This window comes from Hyalella azteca, unplaced genomic scaffold (assembly GCF_000764305.2).
Source record: "Hyalella azteca isolate HAZT.00-mixed unplaced genomic scaffold, Hazt_2.0.2 contig1885, whole genome shotgun sequence".
NCBI lineage: Eukaryota > Metazoa > Arthropoda > Malacostraca > Amphipoda > Hyalellidae > Hyalella > Hyalella azteca.
Genome location: NW_025932180.1, coordinates 152,213 through 174,279, shown reverse-complemented (window position 1 = coordinate 174,279; position 22,067 = coordinate 152,213). Strand labels below are relative to the sequence as shown.

At 38.4% G+C, this 22,067-nt stretch overlaps 1 protein-coding gene across 1 annotated transcript; it reads left to right on the top strand.

The window, feature by feature from the left end:
• The first annotated feature begins 18,052 nt into the window (after positions 1-18,052).
• On the top strand, positions 18,053-21,697 carry LOC108676330 (B-cell CLL/lymphoma 6 member B protein). Its single transcript, XM_018164394.2, has 2 exons — positions 18,053-18,551; positions 19,333-21,697. The coding sequence occupies exon 2, from the start codon at positions 19,366-19,368 to the stop codon at positions 20,575-20,577; it is 1,212 nt and encodes a 403-aa protein (XP_018019883.1). The 5' UTR covers positions 18,053-18,551; positions 19,333-19,365; the 3' UTR covers positions 20,578-21,697.
• The last annotated feature ends 370 nt before the right edge of the window (positions 21,698-22,067 follow it).

Sequence of the window (22,067 nt, the reverse complement as noted above, 5' to 3'; positions counted from 1 at the left end):
AAAATAGGTTCGGATGAAAATATTCAGTTAATCACGTGGTTTTATCTCAAACATTTTTTTTCTGGAATTAACTCAAGTTTTCAGGTTCTTTCAGCAATGAAGTCGGAGAAGGCGATGGTTTGAAAATACAACTGTCACTAATGATTAAAAACCTGTTAATTATCTAGGTTTAAATTGATTTCAATGATTAGTCCCTGATTTGGGATGGAGATCGTGGTGCTGTGAAAAATAAAATAGAAAGTGATGAAGTTCAAATATCCCGAAGAGGCAGACAAGCTACCGATAATTGAGAGTATTACTTTTCAATTAATTCCTTTTAACGATCATGTCTCGCTGTCGTGTCGCAAATTAGAGAGTTTTATCGCTGCACGATAATCGTCTCAATGATACAGTCACGAATGCTTTATTGGTTCGTGATGTTAGCATCACCGCAGCTTCTCACGGTCATACATCTACTATATCCGTCCGTGGTAAAGTTGTTTCATTTGGTTGATTGATTTCAGCATGGATGATGGTTCTCCTGATGGGTGATGGTTCTCCTAATGGGTGATGGTTCTCCTGATGTGTGATGGTTCTCCTAATGGTAATGGTTCCCCTAATGTATGATGGTTCTCCTAATTGATGATGGTTATAATAATGTACGATGGATTTTTTAATGGATAAAGGTTCTCCTAATGGTAATGGTTCCCCTAATGTATGATGGTTCTCCTAATTGATGATTGTTATAATAATGTACGATGGATTTTTTAATGGATAAAGGTTCTCCTAATGGATGACGGTTCTCCTAAAGTATGATGGTTCTCCTATTGGTTGATGGTTTTCCTAATGGATGATGGTTCTCCTAATGAATTATAGTTTGACATAAGCATTGTTTTCCTTATGGTTTACTTTTTCTTTATGAATGATTGTTTTCTTTACGAACATAGTTTCTTGGATTGAAAATAATGTACGACTCCAAAATTTTAGAACCTATCTTACTTTTGTATTGCTGTTTAATATAAGTGGTAATCAATTAGAAATAAATCGATAACTACAATCATGCTTTATTTAGACATTTACGACCTTTTCTCCTCATGCACTGATTTTGTAATAACCATTCACAAGCAATTACAAGTATCATAACTAGTAAAAGTATTCCTAATCACCCTCAATCATCCATTGCATCACCACCAACTTGTGACCATGTAACTTGGCGTCACCTCACCATCACCTTCATCACCACCTCAACTTTCTCTTCTCTTCAGCAAGGAAAGCGGACGGGCAGGTATAGCTGGACCTATACACGCGCGCTCGTAGCCTGTGTAGCTCTGATGCCTGTGTGCGCTGCTCATACAGCCGGTGTACGTTGCTCATACAGCCTGTGTGCGCTGCTTGTACAGCCTGTGTAAGATGCTGGTACAGCCTGCATGTGTTCGCTGCTCATACAGCCTGTGTACGTTGCTCATACAGCCTGTGTAGTTCTGCTGCCTGTGTGCGCTGCCCATACAGCCTGTGTACGTTGCTCATACAGCCTGTGTAGTTCTGCTGCCTGTGTGCGCTGCTTATACAGCCTGTGTACGTTGCTCATACAGCCTGTGTAGTTCTGCTGCCTGTGTGCGCTGCTTATACAGCCTGTGTGCGCTGCTTGTACAGCCTGTGTACGCTGCTGGTACAGCCTGTGTAAGATGCTGGTACAGCCTGCATGTGTTCGCTGCTCATACAGCCTGTGTACGCTGCCTGTACAGCCTGTGTACGCTGCTTGTACAGCCTGTGTGCGCTGCTCATACAGCCTGTGTACGCTGCTTGTACAGCCTGTGTGCGCTGCTCATACAGCCTGTGTACGCTGCTGGTACAGCCTGTGTAGGCTGCTGGTACAGCCTGTGTGCGCTGCTCATACAGCCTGTGTGCGCTGCTCATACAGCCTGTGTACGTTACTCATACAGCCTGTGAAAGATGCTGGTACAGCGTGTGTAGGCCACTTGTACAGCCTGTGTAGGCTGCTTATACAGCCAGTGTGCGTTGCTTGTACAGCCTGTGTAGGCGCTGCTTATACAGGCTGCGTAGGCTGCTTCTACAGCCTGTATATACTGCTTGTACAGCCTGTGTAGGCTGCTGGTAAAGCCTATGTACGTTGCTCATACAGCCTGTGTGCGCTGCCTGTACAGCCTGTGTTCGCTGCTCATACAGCCTGTGTAAGCTGCTGGTACAGCCTGTGCAGGCTGCTGGTATAGCCTGTGTGCGCTGCTTATACAGGCTGTGTGCGCTGCTTGTACAGCCTGTGCAGGCTGCTTGTACAGCCTGTTTTCGCGACTCATAAAACATATGTGCGTTGCTAATACAGCCTGTGTACGCGGCTCATAAATATGTGTACGCGTCTCATTAAGCGTGTGTAAGTTGCTTATATAATGCGTGTGAACGTTTCTATTGGGCCTGAAAGAAGAATACGATTAATAATTGAGTTAGCTCTCTCTTTTATTGTTGCATATGCACACTTTTTCTTTACCAATGCGAAAATATGATTTTTTATTGTTTATATTTTTGGTTCGTAGCTTTGTACGCATCTTGTTGCACAAAATTTACGGTCAGATTGCGCTCTGTTGATTTTTTTACTATTGACTGCACATGCTTTCATTTCTGGACTTGTGCAACGCTGTTTACGGATCGTAATTAATTATTGCACGCTCATCGACTCGTAAACACGCACACAAACTCTCAGGAACACACAACACTTTTAAAAAGCCCGTAAATAAATACACTCAAACACACCTACACACAGCGTGTATCGGCGCGTATAAGCGGCCATGTGTGTTGTATGCGTGGCGTGTACACACACACACCTACACACACTGCGTGTATCGGCGCGTATAAGCGGCCATGTGTGTTGTATGCGTGGCGTGTACACACATACACACCTACACACACTGCGTGTATCGGTGCGTAGAAGCAGCCATGTGTGGTGTATGCGTGGTGTGTACACACATACACACCTACACACACTTGCCTTGCCGCTATCGTCAAGTCGTGAGCTCAACCAGGCGATTGCACTCCCGGTGACTCCTCTATACGTGTAATAGAATCGATTATCATTGAATGCCTCAATTAAAAAGTCATAAATTATCATTAATCATCATCTGATGACAGGTTTAGTGTTAATCAATCAATTGGCTTCGGTTGAGAAATGTGTACTTCTGTGTGTGTTTCACATGAAGCAAATTTACAACCGTGGTGTTTGGTCGTTAAAAACGTGCAATATAATTTAAAAATCAGTCTAATAGATAAATTGTCCTTCATAATTTCAGACACAAGTATTAACCTCTATACAGATCCATTATTTGAATTTTTTATTTCAGATTTTATACGAGAACATAAGCACCATAATGATGTGAACGATTACAGGGCGCTTATAAATGATGGTTTGAACAGCGTATGTATTGCTTAAAACAGCAATCATACCAACAATTAATAAACAATCAATCTTACAATCAATTTTTAATAATCAACTGACGCTTAGAAACATCAATTGATGATGGTTAGTGACGTACACTCACAACTATCATTAAAATTATCAGTTGAAACTGCTCAGTTGAAACCAGTTGAAACACCCAGTTGAAACTAGTTGAAACTGCTATATTGAAAACAGTAAAAACTGCTCTGTTGGAACCAGTTAAAACTGCTCAGTTGAAACCAGTTGAAACTGCTCAGTTGACACCAGTTGAAGCTGCTCAGTTGAAATTAGTTGAAACTGTTCAGTTGAAACCAGTTGAAACTGCTCAGTTGAAACTAGTTGAAACTGTTCAGTTGAATCTAGTTAAAATTACCAGTTGAAACGTCCGCTTTTTCCAAATATATTCAGCGGACACTGTTAATTAGTTACCGTTGGTCAGCGATTTAGGTTTTCAAACGTAAATCACGATCGAGTATAGCGGCTCTTGCTATATTGATCTCCGTTTCAGCGGAATAGAGCATCATTCGCAGCACCTCAAATTGAAGTCAGTTTCGACCAAATAAAGTGTCATTCGCCATTTCTTGCAGTGGTCTCAGTTTCAATCGTCAGTTACATGTCGCTGCTGCTTAGTTTTTGCACCAATTGCTGCTGCAAAGGATGCTGTTTATTGTAATATATCATTGCTCATTGGTCCCCGTTTCAGCCACTGTGAAGATGGCCCTGAGCGAGAGCGGAATGAGCAAGATTACCTCGAGGATCGTTTAGCTCGCAAATGAAAGACAAATTACACTGCAAAGCCAGAGCGATGGCCTGCGGTCTTGAATACGGGGGCTATTCCTCTCTTCATGATTAGGACAAATGACATTCGTGTATGAGAAACGCGCTTAGCTTCCGCTTCACTATAACGTCTAGAAATCAGTTGTGATCGACTGATGGGTGCTCACAATGTAGGAATAAATCAAGAAGTGGGGATATTGCTCACGAAAATTTATTTTAAGGTGTTTAAGTTGTACTTTAATTTAATTGGAGGAATGGGTATACATTTTCAATTTACGGTAGAATCAGTGAAGTTTTTTAACGCGTAACTTTCGGGGGTGAACTGATATATAAGAGCGTTAGTCAATGATGATCCACAAATAATTAATATAAATTATGTTTCAAGTATTACTACAGCTCCGTGTCTTAATAATAGTTTCTAAGACGCTGTTTGTATTAAGATGTTTGCTTCTAGTATTAACAATGTAAAAAATACTCCATTTGTTCACAACGAATGCGATGCTCAACCAAAAAAAATAATATAAAAAGTTCTTATCGGAATAGTAAAGACTAAAAAGGTATGTAAGATTTGTCACAAGCATTAACATCATGGGAAATGGTTTATGGAAGAAATATTAACGACTAACGAGGCATTTGAGATTTGTCGCACGCATTAAAATCATGGGAAATGGTTTATTGAAGAAACGTACAATCATACATGTGTGTTTCGGCGTGACGGCTCACAAGAAGTTGTGTGTGTGCAGGAGATGCCGAAGACCGAGTCAGAGACCCGGATGTGGTTCTAACAGGTCAAGTCTGCTGGAAAACCTCCAAGAAACAGGATGTCTAGCTGTGTTCAACTCTTTTTTGTTACTGTCGTAAACTGGAGTTGGATTACCATTGCGCTTTTTGTTTTAAGCTCCAAATATAGTTAAATGTTCGGAAAATATCTTCATTTGTTCATTTATTATTGATTTTTTTAGACAAATAATTAAAATACTAATTATTTTTAAATAACATATACAAATTTTATTCGTTAAATTAACATGAAGTTTCAATTTATCGCACATATTCAGTCATGCCACGATACAATTTTCCGTGTAACTATCGAGCATTGAATAACCATTAAGTAAAATCAATTTAATGATTTTCCTTGGACAACAAAGTTGATGTCAAAGTCGTATATGTTGACAGGAACAGTTTCAATCAACAGCGTTGTCGCATTTGGTGCCAAACTCTTACATTCAGCGGCTGCTGAAAGTTACGTGAGCATTTTTTTGATGTCGGCAGAAACCCGCTGTAATCGCTCTCACTTTCAACCCCGCTCTCACTTTCAACCCCGCTCTCACTTTCAACACAGTACTCACTGCTCTCACTTTCATAGAATAAGCGTCGAGCTCATCTTTGCTTTCATAACAACACAGCACTTACTTTCACATTCTGACTTTCCTTGAGTAAACAGACGAAGTTCTAATTTTATTCCTTGTGAAAATTTATCGTGTATGGCATAGACTTGCAGAGGCCAACGCTGATAGGTAAGACAGTTCGATCGTTGTTGGAAAACCGATATTTTTTGTTCCTTTGATTGTTCTTGGTTGAATTAATATCCTAAGTTGACTATTCTGCTAAAGTCCATGCATAAGTTAAAAATGAAAAAAAGAAATATCGAATCCCAATAAAAATTTTCTACAAAAACTTACTTTTAGCTTCTGTATTAGAGAAGCAGCACAAAAAAGAATGCATAGGATTTATATAGTTTTCACGCTTAATTCATATTAAATTGTACTGAGTAACACCGCAGTCTTGGAATTCACGCGTCCTGACCTCGTATCTTGTGGCAGGAAGGATGCCTTCAGCTCGACGGTATTTCCAGGAGTTGACCTCATTCCTGCGATATGACGAGATCGCTGAAGCGCTCTGTCTGATGGCGTCTACAGTGTGGTTAAGACAGCAACTTACGTGTACATTGTACTTAAACAATATACATCTACAATATAAACCTACAAACCATGTATCTTAACAACTTACGTGTGCGTTGCACACATGGCGCTCAAATAGTTCTGGAAACCGTCTGTTCTTTGGATATTAAATTTATAACACTCCTGAAAAAAGCTCCTGTTTCACTCCTGTCAAACAAAGCCAACCCGCCATTCATAAAGAAAAATAGCTTAAAATAATACTCCCTCATATAAAAATTTTCGTTTAAATATTTGTAAAGAAATTTGGTAAACGAGAAAAATTTTAGATTTACTAACTTTGGTATTTTACAGAGCTACTGGGAAATTAAGGTTTTTAACTGTTAAAAAATCTTTTAAAATATTTTACGTTTCTATTATATGATTTATTTCTATTATTCGGCATTCTTCTAGGAGGGAAGTAAGAAGAAAAACAACAACGGTGTGTCACTGTATCCAAGGAATCTATAAATGGTAATGAGGTTGGCTGAAGTCATCAGTGCTAAGGATCATACAGAATGTTTTATCGCTGACAGAACTGGATGATTGAAATGATCTGCATTGCAGTATTCAATAACATGCACAGACTGTTTGCCTCTACGCGAGGTCGATTTTGGTCTCATGGGTATCAAGTCACTGAAAAATATAATTTGTTTTTATAGAAAAAAAATTGTATAAAAGAAGATCGTCCTCTTGAGGCCACGGTTTTGAGCGTTTCCATCACCCTCATTTTTCGCTTCTCCCAAGGTCACACGAAAATTTTTTATGAAAATGAATGATGTGGAAATGTATTCAGAAGGAATTGGTTTGTTTACTTTGTTTCTCTGCACGACACGACCCTTATAAAAAGACTTGTGTTGGCGCGATGACTTCAACAGATTGCAAAGCAATTAAAATAAATTTAATCGAGAAGTGTTTTTTAATACTTTCGAAAAAAGTGTCATTATTTTTTCGTCACTCAACAGAATTTTAAAGTTCAGTCGTTTTGCGCAACCAATTAGTTTCTTTTATGTATTGGAACGTTTTTAATTTTAGTTTTTGGCACACAGTAGTTAGTAATTGAGATTCTATTTTCAACTTTGTGCAGAGTTTAAGAATGACTGAGAACAAAAATTTTCTATACCCATTCAAAACTTGTAAAAATTTGCCTGTAATCATTGGTACTAAAACAGATGAAGAGATAAAAATAAAGAGTTTTGAAATAATGACGAACATTCCTAGAAAATTTTAGCGTTTTGATTTTGGCTTCGTTTGTGAACACTCAACTTTCGCTTATGAAGGCACGTTATTATTGAGGCTTTCGATGGAGTACATCGCCCTTCAATGATTCGATTGAAGGGCCGAGTTATCAACCGGAAAAGTTGATAATTCGGCCTCTCTAAATCATTGGCAGTTCAGCAAACCAACCGTAATTGAGAGATCGACTCCTGAGACCATTTCTGCCAATCGGAACTGATGGACAAGAGAGCATTTCAGAAATCAAGCACTGAGACTCGTTCAATTAGTCGGAACTCAATGATAGGAAAACATTTTACAAATCAAACAGTAAGATTAGTAATGCCAATCTGGAATTGTCTTTATTCTGAATCGGAGTACTGAAAAAAATCTAAATAAGTGTTATAACTCCGCCGCCATCACACACTCACCCATGCCCGATATTTTTGCAATCTCATTTACATATCAACCAGGATCATAGGATTGTCTAGTTCAGCAGGCTACATTGTTATAAATAAAATAAAGCCGTAGGCTTTGCAGCAATATTTGCCAAGTATTGTACCACCAAGGGGTAACTATGGTGTCAAAGGACACATTCATTATATGCTAGACCTTGTTTTACATATGGCTTTATATATTATAAACATGTTTAAGACTTCTTTCACTCTGTTAGTGGAATTCAATTCATGAACTAGGATTGTATTGATGCATCATAGTAAAAAAAGACTAAAATTGCGGGTGGAAACATAGCTCATTTTGTCACACCGCACTTTTTATGTTATACGTCGAGTCATAAATTATTCCGAAAATTTTACCTTGCTAATTTTAACGAGGTATTGCGAGGTTATTTTTTGCATCATTAAGTAGGGGTGAAACTTCTCTTAAATTATTTTCTTTGTGCATTTTTCAGTTTTCATTTGCACGTTGTGTAGCATGAGGCTAGTTGATGAGTCACGCTGCAATAATACCTCGTTAATACCGGGCTCTCCGTTTTCCATGGGTCGCCTCAGCTAAGGCCGCTAGCGGCTGCGCCTCTGTCGTTCTAAGGAACCGGTCTGTGTTTCAAGATCCGACAAGTGCAAGGAATTTTATGTCTTTTGCTCGAATGCCGCAAGGACGATAGCCTCGTGCGCAGGACTGAATGCTCTGCAACGGCTCACTAACAACTTAGTGACCGAGTGTAGGAGATTTTCGCAGTGTCATGTTGGGCGAGAAGAAGAATATCTTGCGCAACTGACCGCCCCAGGGCCCACCACATTGCTTAGGCAACCGCCACCAAGACGCAGCTTCTCGCATGAGTATGGCGACCTGAGCACGGGACTCGCATAGTGTAAACGCATGGCTTGTTTGTCGTGTTCTAGAGAGGGTCTCTACAGCACCGAACGCACGCTCAGTGTACGAGTAACGGCGATGAGTAGAGAATGCATGTGCTGGGTATACATAAAAGGAACTTGAGGTAGTGCAGCGTCAGTCAGAATTTATTGCTATCTTCAATTTCGGTATTGTCGTGCAAATTCAGGCGCTACGTGCCAGGCTTTGGAAGGTTAACCTCTTCGATCTAGCTCTATTGATAGACACACTTAAGGCAGTACTTTTACATATATCTTTGGAAATAATTAATTCAACTATGTCCAGTTATTTACCTATTAATGATAAAGAATTGGTCACCACTCTAGAAGAGAAACCTGATTGCTGCGGAAACTTGTTTCTAATGAGCAGTTGCCTTGCATACGGTTAAGTGTCAGCACTGTAGCCATTATAATTCAATGGCTTACAAAGCAACGTCTTCACAAGCTTCTCTCACAAGCGCAGTGTCGTTCACACTATTGCAAAGGCCCTCCCTATAGTGTAGAATTTTCTTTTTCTGGAATTCTCTCAAGACTGATTAGACGAAGATTCAAATCCAGCTTTTAAGGCCCTGTTACTCTTCATTCGTAATTAATTCTACTGTTTTTTTTTTCTTCACAAATGAAACCTCATTGAACGGCATCAATGTGACGGTAGCTACAACGGCGACGACATAAATAAAAAGACTGCAGTTGCTCTGGCGAAGCGCGAAAAAAATAGAGAAAGTTACGATTGAAAGTGAGATCTGGCTCCGGGGGGGGGGGGATCAGTTGTCGGATGGGGGGTAACTGTGCGAACGTTGGATAGGGGGTTACAAGCGCGGGAGACAAGCGAAAATATCGTGATCTGAGAACATTTTAATGTTGAGATATAAATTGTAAGGTACTTGTTAGTTGATTGCTGGTTTTTATAGTTTGGTTAACACATCGTCCACGGATGAGCTATAAGAGAAGAAGATTGCAATTGTTGATAGATAAATATATCCAGGTGAGACTATATATGCCTGACGACTAAAAATATTACGTGTGAGATTTAATTCGATTATATTTTATGAAGCTTGTTTGATGATGAATTGCATTGATGGACTTTGCGTTTCGAAAAATTTTCTTTCATTTTGTACGATTATTGATACACACTGTCTCAGCTTCACAATATTATTTGCGTCTCTCAGAGGTCGGTAGCGGAAAAATAAAAAATATAGGTATAGTGTTACGTTGATAAAAAGTTATAAGATGATCGTGAGTCGGGTTCAAGTCGTTTGTGGTTGAAAGGTTTAATTTTAACCATGAATGGTTATTGTCTATCGGATCAACTAACCGCTTCCTTTACTATTTCAATATTTTATTTAGAATTATCCCAAGGGGGTAATAATATATAGATTGTGCTCTCAAATTCTCCTAAAACTATGAAATCTTATCACTATCTTTAGCTGGGTTCCTGACGTAATCCATAGCAAATAAAGAGCAATTTCTTGGCCTCAAAGAGAGAAATGAATTCTAAAATTTGGGAAGAAAAATTTAGATAAAGCATAATTGAACAATATAACTTGCTGTTATGGAAGGCTTGCTTCGACCTGCTATGTTATATGCAGTGATCACATATATACCTGCAAATATATCTGTACCAACGATAATATAGCACACGTCGGTGTGACCGAACTCTATTCATCGGCTGTTCATGCATAAATCGTACTGACCTGAAGAAATTATTCAGAGTGTGGATCACAAATAACCGGCCTCTAGCGTGCACGCATTTCTTAAGATATTTCGAAGAATATCGTTAGAGTTTTTCTCATCGTAACTGGGTTTGAAGTTTTTCAAAGACTGCATTTTATGCGTAGCATTGATGTCAACGACGATCTACTGCGGCAAAAATGTTAATTGTTAAAGGCAATCAAAAGTTTTAATAAAAGTTAATATCAAACGAGAAGTTGTATGCATGATTTTAAACGTGTCTGCATTTTCAGGAAATTCAGCAAATTACTGAGAGTGAAGTTTGTATAAAATTTTACGATTTCCTTTTAGGTAATAAGCGTGAGCATGGCAACCCTGATTTTTACTACAATTATTGCTCTTAGATTAAAATTATTTTTATTGCTTCTTATTGACAAAGAATCGTTACAATTTGTGTGTTTTGTTCAATAATAATTTTGATTTTTAATATTGAATGTTAGGGAATTTAATCAATTTTATAATAGGTAGAAGATAATTTTACATTTCATTTCTTATACTGTCAAATTATTAGTGTACTTCAAAAATTCACAGGCTGCATAGTAATTGGCAAACAATTTTTATATCAACCAAGAATTTGCCAGCAGAATATGATCTTACTCAGAGAATGTCATATAGCCTTGCCTTGCAAAGTAAAGATTTTGAGCTAATTTTTTCTTCAATTTGAATAATAAGAGGTTCCTTCCAAAGTCTTCCTGTAGTGCAGATGGCTAAACCAACTTAGTTTATGGCTAATGTTCGACGTAAACTCATTAAAATATATAATGGCTTGGCTTGCTAGCTGTTCAATTGTCAACAAGTTATCCTCGTCCATTGCAGCCAGCAGCTAAAATGAATTAGCCTGCAATGGATATATTTTTAAACCTGCCGATAGAATGTATGGATCTTTTAATACATTTTCGAGATTGAGATATTAATTTCTCCCACTAAGCGAAAATATGAAGTCGGTTGTGAAAATTTCATATTTAATCCTCACTCAAATACTCTGAAATCACACTTGTACAACTTCCAGCCGCTCATCCAGAAACTGCTTGCGTCGCGGATTGTTCATTAGCCGCCCTGCAGATCCGTGACAAATTGTTGTGGCAATCGTAAACCGGTAGTTAACTGATTTTTTTTCTATTTCTTCACAAGTTTGTTAACTGTAATTTATTACCATTGAAATATTGGGTGTATGGATTACAGACGTTGATTCTGTTTTGGAATCAAGGACCACGTCATTGATCTCAGACAGACAACGCTAAAGCAGACGCTACCTCAGACAGACAACGCTAAAGCAGACGCTACCTCAGACAGACAACGCTAAAGCAGACGCTACCTCAGACACACAACGCTAAAGCTAACGAAAAGCTAACGCACCTACGTCAGTAATGGTAATGTTTTTTTTTCACTCGGTCATCGCAAACGCTGGAACGTGAAATTCTGCAAGCGAAAAAAAGCACATTACGCGGAGTTCCATGTGCTTTAGTCGATAAGTTTTATGCAGTTTCTTTTGATTTTGTCTCTAATGAGGTTAAATGATCCCACATAACAGATGGTGAAACAATTTGATGAGGAAAAGCTTGGTATAAAATATTCTGATAAGATCATTCAATAAATGAATACCTGTTTAAATTTGTCAACTTCATTTCAAGTTACATTGAATCAGTTTGATTCATTTCCCTGAAACGTGATAATCAGGATGAATGGGCTAGAAGTCGATAATTACTTTGAAGATGAGTGGCTTATAATGGGATGAAAATCATGACATTGCTAAAACGAAGGAAAATAGGATATCGGTTAAATAGCTGTATATGAATGAAATGTATCTGAAAAGCATGTGGTCAAACTGAGCGAATAATGCGACGACACGGTCAGACTTTTCAGATAGAGACGCTGCGATGCAATGGAGAGTACGGGTGGAAAGAGAAAGAAGGGAAGAGAGCAAATGAACTTAGGTTGTGCGACTGTTTAAAGAAAGAATTTGAAAAAATATAGAAGTTTAAACGGGAAATGAAAAGTCAACAGAGTAATTATCAGCACTGCATAAGGATGAAAAAAAAAATAAATTAAAAGCATAGAAGACGAACAAGTTTTTAATGTAAAATAAGGTAATCAAGGGAAATCGTAAAAAAGTAGTGAGTAAAAGTAATAATCTTGTGCGAGGATAAACAAAATATTCAGGGGGACCCAACCATTAAAGGAAAAAATATTAGGTGGCAACATGAATGCAAAGGTCTGTGAATCAATGCGAAGGAAGGAAAATTGTAAGAAATTTATTTCGCTTGTAAAACGCAAAAAAAGACAAAGCTACCAAATGCAGCAAATGAAACAGCAACGGAAATGCAACAGGAAACGAGGCAATTCGATGGGGAACATTGCATTAAGGAGGATAAAAATAGCGATAAGAGATGAAGAAGGAGTCTATAAAACAGTGCAAACTATGAATACAAGAGGTAATAAAGCATACGAAGAAATAAAAAGTAATACGATGGGAAAGAAGAAAAGGAGTCAATAATATATACAGTGCAAACAATGAATACAAGAGGGCATAAAGCATACGAGAGAATAGAAAGTAATACGAGGGGAAACAAGACAGCACGAGGGGAAACAAATAAAATAGTTGAGTACCCGCTCCGCTCCGCCGGCCGATGAGCTGGAGGAAAAATTCGCGGCGCGGACGACGAGAAGCGGCCGGCGCTGGTGGGTGAAAGTGACGTGGTGGTGATGTGGTGGTGGTGATGTGGTGGTGGTGATGTGGTGGTGGTGATGTGGTGGTGGTGATGTGGTGGTGGTGTGTAGTGGTGGTGTGTAGTGGTGGTGTGAAGTGGTGGTTCGTAGTGGTGGTGTGTAGTGGTGGTGTGTAGGGGTGGTGTGTAGTGGTGGTGTGTGTTGGTGTGTAATGGTCACGTATAAGATGTTTAGATTGAGTGGGAAGAGTATTTGAGAATGTGATGGTTGTGAGGGTGTGGTGGTGGTGGTGGTGATGTGAAGGTGATGAAGGTGTGGAACCATTGAATATGAGTGGGAGATGGTGAATGAGGGAGATATGGTGAATGAGGGAGAGATGGTGAATGAGGGAAAGATGGTGAATGAGGGAAAGATGGTGAATGAGGAGAGATGAAGAAATAGAGAGTTTGAGAATGAGGGAGATATGGTAAATGAGGGAGAGATGGTGAATGAGGGAGAGATGGTGAATGAGGGAGAGATGGTGAATGAGGGAGAGATGGTGAATGAGGGAGATGTTTGTAGTGGTGGTGTGTAGTGGTGGTGTGTAGTGGTGGTGTGAAGTGGTGGTTCGTAGTGGTGGTGTGTAGTGGTGGTGTGTAGTGGTGGTGTGTAGTGGTGGTGTGTAGTGGTGGTGTGTAGTGGTGGTGTGAAGTGGTGGTTCGTAGTGGTGGTGTGTAGTGGTGGTGTGTAGGGGTGGTGTGTAGTGGTGGTGTGTGTTGGTGTGTAATGGTCACGTATAAGATGTTTAGATTGAGTGGGAAGAGTATTTGAGAATGTGATGGTTGTGAGGGTGTGGTGGTGGTGGTGGTGATGTGAAGGTGATGAAGGTGTGGAACCATTGAATATGAGTGGGAGATGGTGAATGAGGGAGATATGGTGAATGAGGGAGAGATGGTGAATGAGGGAAAGATGGTGAATGAGGGAAAGATGGTGAATGAGGAGAGATGAAGAAATAGAGAGTTTGAGAATGAGGGAGATATGGTAAATGAGGGAGAGATGGTGAATGAGGGAGAGATGGTGAATGAGGGAGAGATGGTGAATGAGGGAGAGATGGTGAATGAGGGAGATATGGTGAATGAGGGAGAGATAGTGAATGAGGGAAAGATGGTGAATGAGGGAAATATGGTGAATGAGGAGAGATGAAGAAATAGAGAGTTTGAGAATGAGGGAGAGATAATGAAAAGTTGCATTCGAAGGTATTTATATCGTTCGGAAAAAATACCTCATAGACTTGCCCGCTGACACTCTCTTGGTGAAATCCACGGATATCAGACCCAATATTTAACTACCTTTTTGTGCCAGACCATATGATGGCCACTGTGCTTGTACTTTGAATGGGCAAGTGTTTACTTAGGATGACAGTAAAAACTAGTAAAAAGAAATTACGAAAATGCCAAAATTGTCCGAGGAGGTAAACCATTTTCCTACATAATTGTCAAAAAAAGAATGTCGTCACGCAGATCGAAAATTGGTAGCCAGTTACCTGTATCTAGAGTAAAGTTCCGTTTCTATGAAGATCATTGTTAGCGTTGTTATGCTTGAAAGTGAGACGTTCAGTAAACATCTCATTTAATGATATTATTAAACTAGTTTAATGTTCTAAGCTCCTAGCGCATCATTTCGTACTTATCCTTACATAGAAGCAACATAATTAATTGTGCCTTATTTTGAGTCAAATACTAGGAGTTAAAAAATATTCTATGAGTTAACTCGCAGAGACACTAACGAAAGATCATTTAACTTTTATGAACCTCGAACAAAAATTTTCTGTTGATATATATTTTAATATTTTTCCGGATGCTTGGTGCTCGAATGAGTAACATCATTTTCTAGCTGAAACATTAATTAGAAACATTAATCTGTAGAATCAAAGAGGACGAATAATAAATTCTCCCTTTTATTTTATTCATTTGTTACCTTTCGTCATTTCATAGGAATTGTATATGAAAATTTAGGACAGCAATTAAAACAGTATAAATTATCAGTGCTCCTGTCGTCTTCACTGTTACACTGAGGCACAGAGAGTTAAAAATAAATTTTTTATATAATAAAATAATTTTGTCTTAATATGTAGGCTGGGTAACAATTTTAATGGAAACTGTCGGTGATCTGTCAATGTGCATTTTCTGTTTTACCCTGTTTAGCATTAACCTGTATTAGTATATTTAATGATTGGAAAGAATAGCTACATATCAAAGTAAATTTTCTCATCGATATGCATTCATGAATGGAAAGTGAGTGAACCTGTTGAATTTACGTGACTGATCTTTGCTAGAGCCTAATATAACTGAACACATTGATTGTAATTATTGATCATCTTCCGATTTCAGCTGATGGGAGCATAAAATTTACAGGATGAGATAATCCGTCTTTCAAAAAGGTCGCGGGGCACCCGAATGTAGTTAAAAATCTGAGAAGAAGTAGAAAATTTAATCTGTAGAGAATTAAGTTGAAGAAAACGTACATTACTGTAGAATAAATCCTCCCGATTTACCCTCAAATTTACCCCGTGGTCAACATTAAGCAGTTTACTGCCGTGACCCGAACACCGTAGAACCGAGGGCAAACCCACGGAGGAACTGCCGTTTTTGTTGATTTTTTGTTTTTGTTTGTTGATCTTTTCGAAGACGGATTAATGTTTTGTTGATTTGGGGAATCATCCAGACGACACAGTTTATCTTGAAATAATTTGAATACGCAGAACTTTTTCTTAGGCTGATTTTTTTATTCAAATCGGACGATTTTTTCAATTTAGACGTTAGTGTTTCATTCATTCTTCTTGAATTAATTTAGTTAGTTTCCATCACGACTGCTGCTCGGAAAAATTAACAATGAATTTTGTGAAGAAACGCAATTTAATGTTTATTTCAAATAAAATATTTTTCAGGCATATGTGAGCTAAATTTAGGTTAACATTCTGTGAGAATTATACCAAAGCAAGTCATATAATTGTGCTGGCTTATCGAAGTATACTCTATTCAGTCTATTGGACACATCCACTCGCCAATTGGAGAGTATGAAACATCACGCGAGCTAAAAAAGTAATATCATTCACTAATAAAATGAGTCAGCTCCAACGTTTATGGAATTGTGTCAACTCCAACGTTTATGGAATTGTGTCAACTCCAACGTTTATGGAATTGTGTCAACTCCAACGTTTATAGAATTGTGTCAACTCCAAAGTTTATAGAATTGTGTCAACTCCAACGTTTATAGAATTGTGTCAACTGCAAAGTTTATTTAAGAATCTCCCTTGAGTCCTCCGAACATCAGTATTATTGCACAAACTATTTCATTCGTGCCCGCGTTTAATGCGTACCTGAGGTGTCCTTCATAACTAGTAAAATGTATGGTTATCAGGAAGGATCGGATGGTTATCATGGCTAGCAAATACTTCTCTGAAATGACAGGAGGGTGGAATATCATTGCTATCTCAGCATCATAAAAACTATACATGTGCTGTTAAATTAAATTGCTGATGTTGTTGGTTTTCACCTAACCGATATCGTTGCGATAACTAAATTAGGCAAAATAAACTACGAATTTGGTTCAATTAAATATTAAATTCATAAGAAAAGAAACTTATGATGAGAACAGGTCGACGAGGAAGAGAAACCGTCTCAAGATCTTGTTTGCTGAATTTACAACATACATCTGAAGTCGAACTTCCGAAAGAGTCTAATAACATTGCAACGCTTCTGTACAATCTTCCTCGAGGAGTGATGCAGGAAAAATAACAGGTGTGGAATTGAACTCAACTGGCCAAACGCTGGCGGACCGAGAGATGTATTTTGGTAGAGGGCTGCGTGGCTCGTCAAGAGATGCGCTTCCAATTTACAAAATTTGATTATTGCGCGATGATGAAGTCCATGTTAATTACAGGCGAGCTCCTGCATGCGGTTTGTAAACTCGTGAAATGAGATTCAAATTCGCGTTGCGTTTTGCAGGTTTCATTGCTGACAAATATGAAGAGACTTATGCATTAAAATCTTAGGTACTTCCCGGAAATATTATAAAAGAATTAGACGAATTTATTGTATTCATATGAATTTTTTTTCGATCTGAATTCATTAGTATTGATTTGCACCGCTTGATCCCACTAATTTCACCATTAGAAAAATTAAAATCGGGAGAGAAAGATTTGTTCAAATAATAGAGAGGGATTGCATATCATCTCCAAAACAACAGGTTCAATTTCAACAAGTATTGAATACGATTAATGAAACGCAAATTAACTCAAACAACAAATTATAACTTTTTACATCTTCAAATGTAACAATCTTCTCACTTGATGACGTTTCAACGCTCGACGTAATGGAACAAACAGCAAAAGTTTTTAAGCAAAGAGTTCAAAATATGCAGTGAAATTTCATTGCCATAATGATCCTCAATGTTGCTACAGATTGGAATAATATTTTGGGTAAATTTCGTGAAAGCGTACTCATGCTAGCTGTTTTATTGACTATTCAAATGTTTTATTATTTTCACGGTAAATAAAATTGAAGTGACTGTTTAAAACCTTGCTATTTTTTTTATTTCGTTTACGTATTTTACGAATGATTTGCTGATTATGGAGTAGCAGAATTTGTAGGAAGTGTATTAAGTTAATGATCAATCGTTCAAAAAATCTACGTGTCCAAGCGCGAATATTTCATTTTGCAACATCTCCGATATTTTCGAGCGTAAACAGATCACGATGCTTCACATTGTAGGAGAAACTGCAATGCCCTGAAGGTCGTTGATCAACCGACTTAAAGTGATAAATCAATATATTAGTATTTATTTGAAAATTTCAATAGGAAGCATTTTTTGGCTCTGGAAAGTCACCGAATTTATTTTTTATCTATAGTTTATATTATACCACCAGAATTTTTGTGTTGTAAAATTAGTAACAAACATTTTCTTTTGGGCAGGTCCACGAAGGAGAAAGAAAAAGAAAGCAACGCTGAGAAGAAAGAAAAATCATCCATTGAACGGACCAACACCTCAACACTACCATTAGTCAAGTTACAAACATTTACTTGAATTTACTGGGACACATGTACCTGCAGAAAAGGAACGAATCTCACAAAGAGCATCAAACTGCATTATATAATAATCCTTCTCAATAAGAACGTTACCTCTCAATATTCACATTTGTCAGAATTATTAACATATTTGGCTACCATAAAACTGTAATAAAAAATTTCGGCAAAATTACACGTTTTGAAGACAAGGGGAAATTTGGAGGAGCACCATAACTGAAAGAGAAGAGATATTCCAACAAACTTCTTCAACTATACTTCAACTCAAGAACCACGAAGCACAAGAAAAGTTACAGCAAAAATTTCACGATCTCAGTGAATGTTGAGTGAGAAGAAACCGACGGTCACTTCAAACGTGCGACGGAACTCTTCGCTCTGCTGAGCCTATGCAGTGAGCTGGCAACAGGGAGGGTAGAAAGGGGTATAAATTGTGTATAAGAGATAGGGGTATAAAGCAGGTATAAGAGAAAAGGGATAAAGTAAGCATAGGAGATAGGGATATAAATCAAGTATCAGAGATAGGGGATTGAAGTTAGCATAAATGATAGGGGTATAAAGCAAGCATAAGAGATAGGGCGGATTTTAGTATTTGCTTTCCTAAGTGCCTGAAAGGAGAGAGATCACTTTCATGGTATCCACCAATTCAACTTTGATCATCGGAAATTGGTGGCTTCCACAAAAATGTGCCACAACAATCCTTTTTATTTTAGATTATTTAAGAATGATTTATTCTACGAGAATACTGTATATCAGATACGGTCCTGGTTGATTGTAAGATCCGTAAATGCAGCTTGTTGGATAGTTAGCACAACGATCGTTTATTATAGTTAGTGCAAAAGATCTTGAAAGAATATCGACGGTGCTCTAGAGGATGATCGTGTTTATATTTAAATGCCTATCATAATATTCATCATTTTTAAAAAAAATCACTACGTTTAAGCAGAGTGTAGTAAAGTGCAGCATTTAACCTACATAACGATGAGTTTCATAAATTCATCTATAGAAGTTTGTGTTATATTTAGATGTTATTGGATGCGAATGTCAATTTACTCACAGTTTATATAAATTTAAAATCAAAAGTAGCTTTATTTTCTTGAATACTGAATAGAATCGGTAGATGTTCCTTTTTCAGACAAATTTATCTCTATGATTAATTTCGATGATATTTACAGGACACCGGGGCGGACTCGGTCAGCGAATCAGTGATGGACGTGAGTCCGACCTTGCGGTTGGACGATCATGTGGCGTTCGACGTCGACAGCTCGAGGTTGTTGGAACTTGTCGACCTGCAGTTCACGCCCACCGATTTTGGCAGCCTTGAGGACCTCGCCGACACTAGAATAACGAACAATAATGATGGCGAGATTGTGTCCCAGCAGTGGAACCAGTTTTCCCTCTACCAAGATGGGATTCAGCAGACACAGCTGCCTCCTATATACAGGGAGGCAGACAACAGCAGCGATAAAATGTGGGGCGGAGGAGTTGGAGGGATGCTCAACGACGGTAAAACGAACAAAACAGAAGGTGGAATCTTTTACAACACCTTTTGTAAAAGTGAACCTATCGAACAGCCGACAGAGACCGAAGTAGAGAATTTGACATTGTTTTCAACTCTCCTTCACGAAAAGCCCATCGACATAATGACCTCACATAATCACCCTTCCCCCGGGTCAGATTGCGTGTCGTATGTCAGTGCTTCAGCGTGCAGCGACTCCGGTATCTCGAACGACAACGCCTCGCCTCTCCCTTGCGACTTCGACTCTATGGTGAGGACCGCGATAGATTCCATGAGCACACAACACGAAGAAATCACGTCTTTGGAATCATTTCACGGCTACCCGCCTTCGTACATGGCGCCTGCACATGACGGAACGACCATCCTCGAAGGCGCTTTACGAGGCACAGTGAGACGCAACAGTGGTGGACCGCAAGTCCAGAAAACCTTGACCGTCATGACAAACATGACGCCACTCCCGTCTATCAATACGGCTTTTAAAAATGAAAACTTTGGCCTGCCTCCATCACAACCTCAAATTACAAGTACAAACGGAATGTACTCGTCTTATGATTACATTCCGGTGCCTACAGATGAATATTCCTCAGTCGACAATTCGGTTAAGATTGCTCCTGCAGCATCAACAACGACTAGCGCTCAAGAATCTAAAATGAGAAAACGGAAATACACTAAAAGAGGAACTTCTGAAGAAGCCACTGCTAAAGGTAGACTTCTTCACTTCTGCCACGTTTGCAACAAAGGCTTCAAAGATAAGTACAGCGTTAACGTTCATCTGCGGACACATACTGGCGAGAAGCCTTTCGACTGCACGCAGTGCGGCAAATGCTTCAGGCAAAAAGCTCATTTGGCAAAGCATATTCAGATCCACAATAGCGGACAGAAACCTCCTGGTAAGCGATAAGCGGTAAAGTCTTATTGCTATCCTGTTGATCTAATTATAAGCTAATGGTTACACATGTAAAGTTGTTGACTACCTGAATAACGAAAACTTATTTCTGGGTTGTGATTGAACTGGTGATAGTTTATGTCCTGATGATAGGCATCGCTAATAAAGTGATGAGTCTATGTAAACAAGGCTCATTAATATTAATTACGGAATTTGGCACCAGTTTATTAATATGTTCATCATTGTGGGCTGTTTGGAAATTATGATGCGCTCCCAGAAATCCGTCATGAATATAAATATTAAGTTTTTCTCAAATTAAGTATACTTGTTATCGTCTCTGAGGACCTCTTCCCTCACTCCCAAATACTCTGCTGTACATATAAAAAGATTAATATATAATCATCTAATAGGTTTTGATTGATTTAAGGCTTCACAAACAAGAACAAAGTGTATTTTAGATGAAGATATTCCATCACGTGTTACTAGAGGGCACCCTTGTACCTTAAGTGACTCTTTATTCTTGGGGACAATGAGCTTTCTTCTAGCTCATTTACTTCTCGAAAGGTTGACCAATCACGTTTTGATTATTTACGGAATAACAGCGGGAAATAAAATATATTGAAATGGCTTGATTCTAGGACAACTACAAATTGATAATAAGCCGCTTGTAAGTTTGTATAGATGACAGGCTTGTCTTTCTCATCACACCCACGTAACAATATCTTCGGTGCCATTTTCTGCTTGTCTAGACTATAAGTATACTTCACTGCACCATACTGGAGATTTAGGACCGCTTCAATATTTTGCACCGTGATTGTTTTTGCTGTTTTTGTTTTTGTTATTAATTGATTGCAGTAAGCGAATAGCACCGTATGTGGCAAGGTAGTGCAAAAGTCATGACGTTAATTAAAATTATTAAACATCTTTCGGCATTTGTACCAGCAATTATTGTTACTTCTTGTTATTTTTTTCATTTTATTTCATTGGTCTGTTATATTAATGATGTGTTTTGATTTATGATTGTCGTAGTTTAGTTTTCTGGCATCGAAAAATAATTTTATATTCTACGAGACAATAAATATTTATGCACCTGACCATAAATTGGTAGCGGCTTAATAACAGAATTGAAACCTCACACTATGTTTCCACTTACCCAGTGAAAATTTACAGACGCGGCAGCTTCTGATTTGGACTACCAGAAGCTGGGGCGACTCTAAATTTTGTTAGGGTAGTTTATTATTGTTAAAGGACACGTGCAAAATTTTCAATTTTTTAGAATTTAGCGGAAAAATATGAAAACACACGAAAAATGTTCGATTGAAATATGAAAATACATTGGACACGTGTAGGAAGTTATAGTAGGAAGTTAAACAGTGTTTTGAAATGACTTATGGCGGGAATGTGATTACAAATTTTAAAACAAAGCACATACCATCCTCATTCAACATTTTCCTTGTCCCTTTCAAACGTAAGCCTCAACACTGCAACTCATTGATACATTATTG

What these genes read in the sequence shown, in the direction of transcription:
- LOC108676330 (XM_018164394.2), top strand. Translation starts at nt 19,366, where the DNA reads ATGGACGTGAGTCCGACCTTGCGGTTGGACGATCATGTGGCGTTCGAC.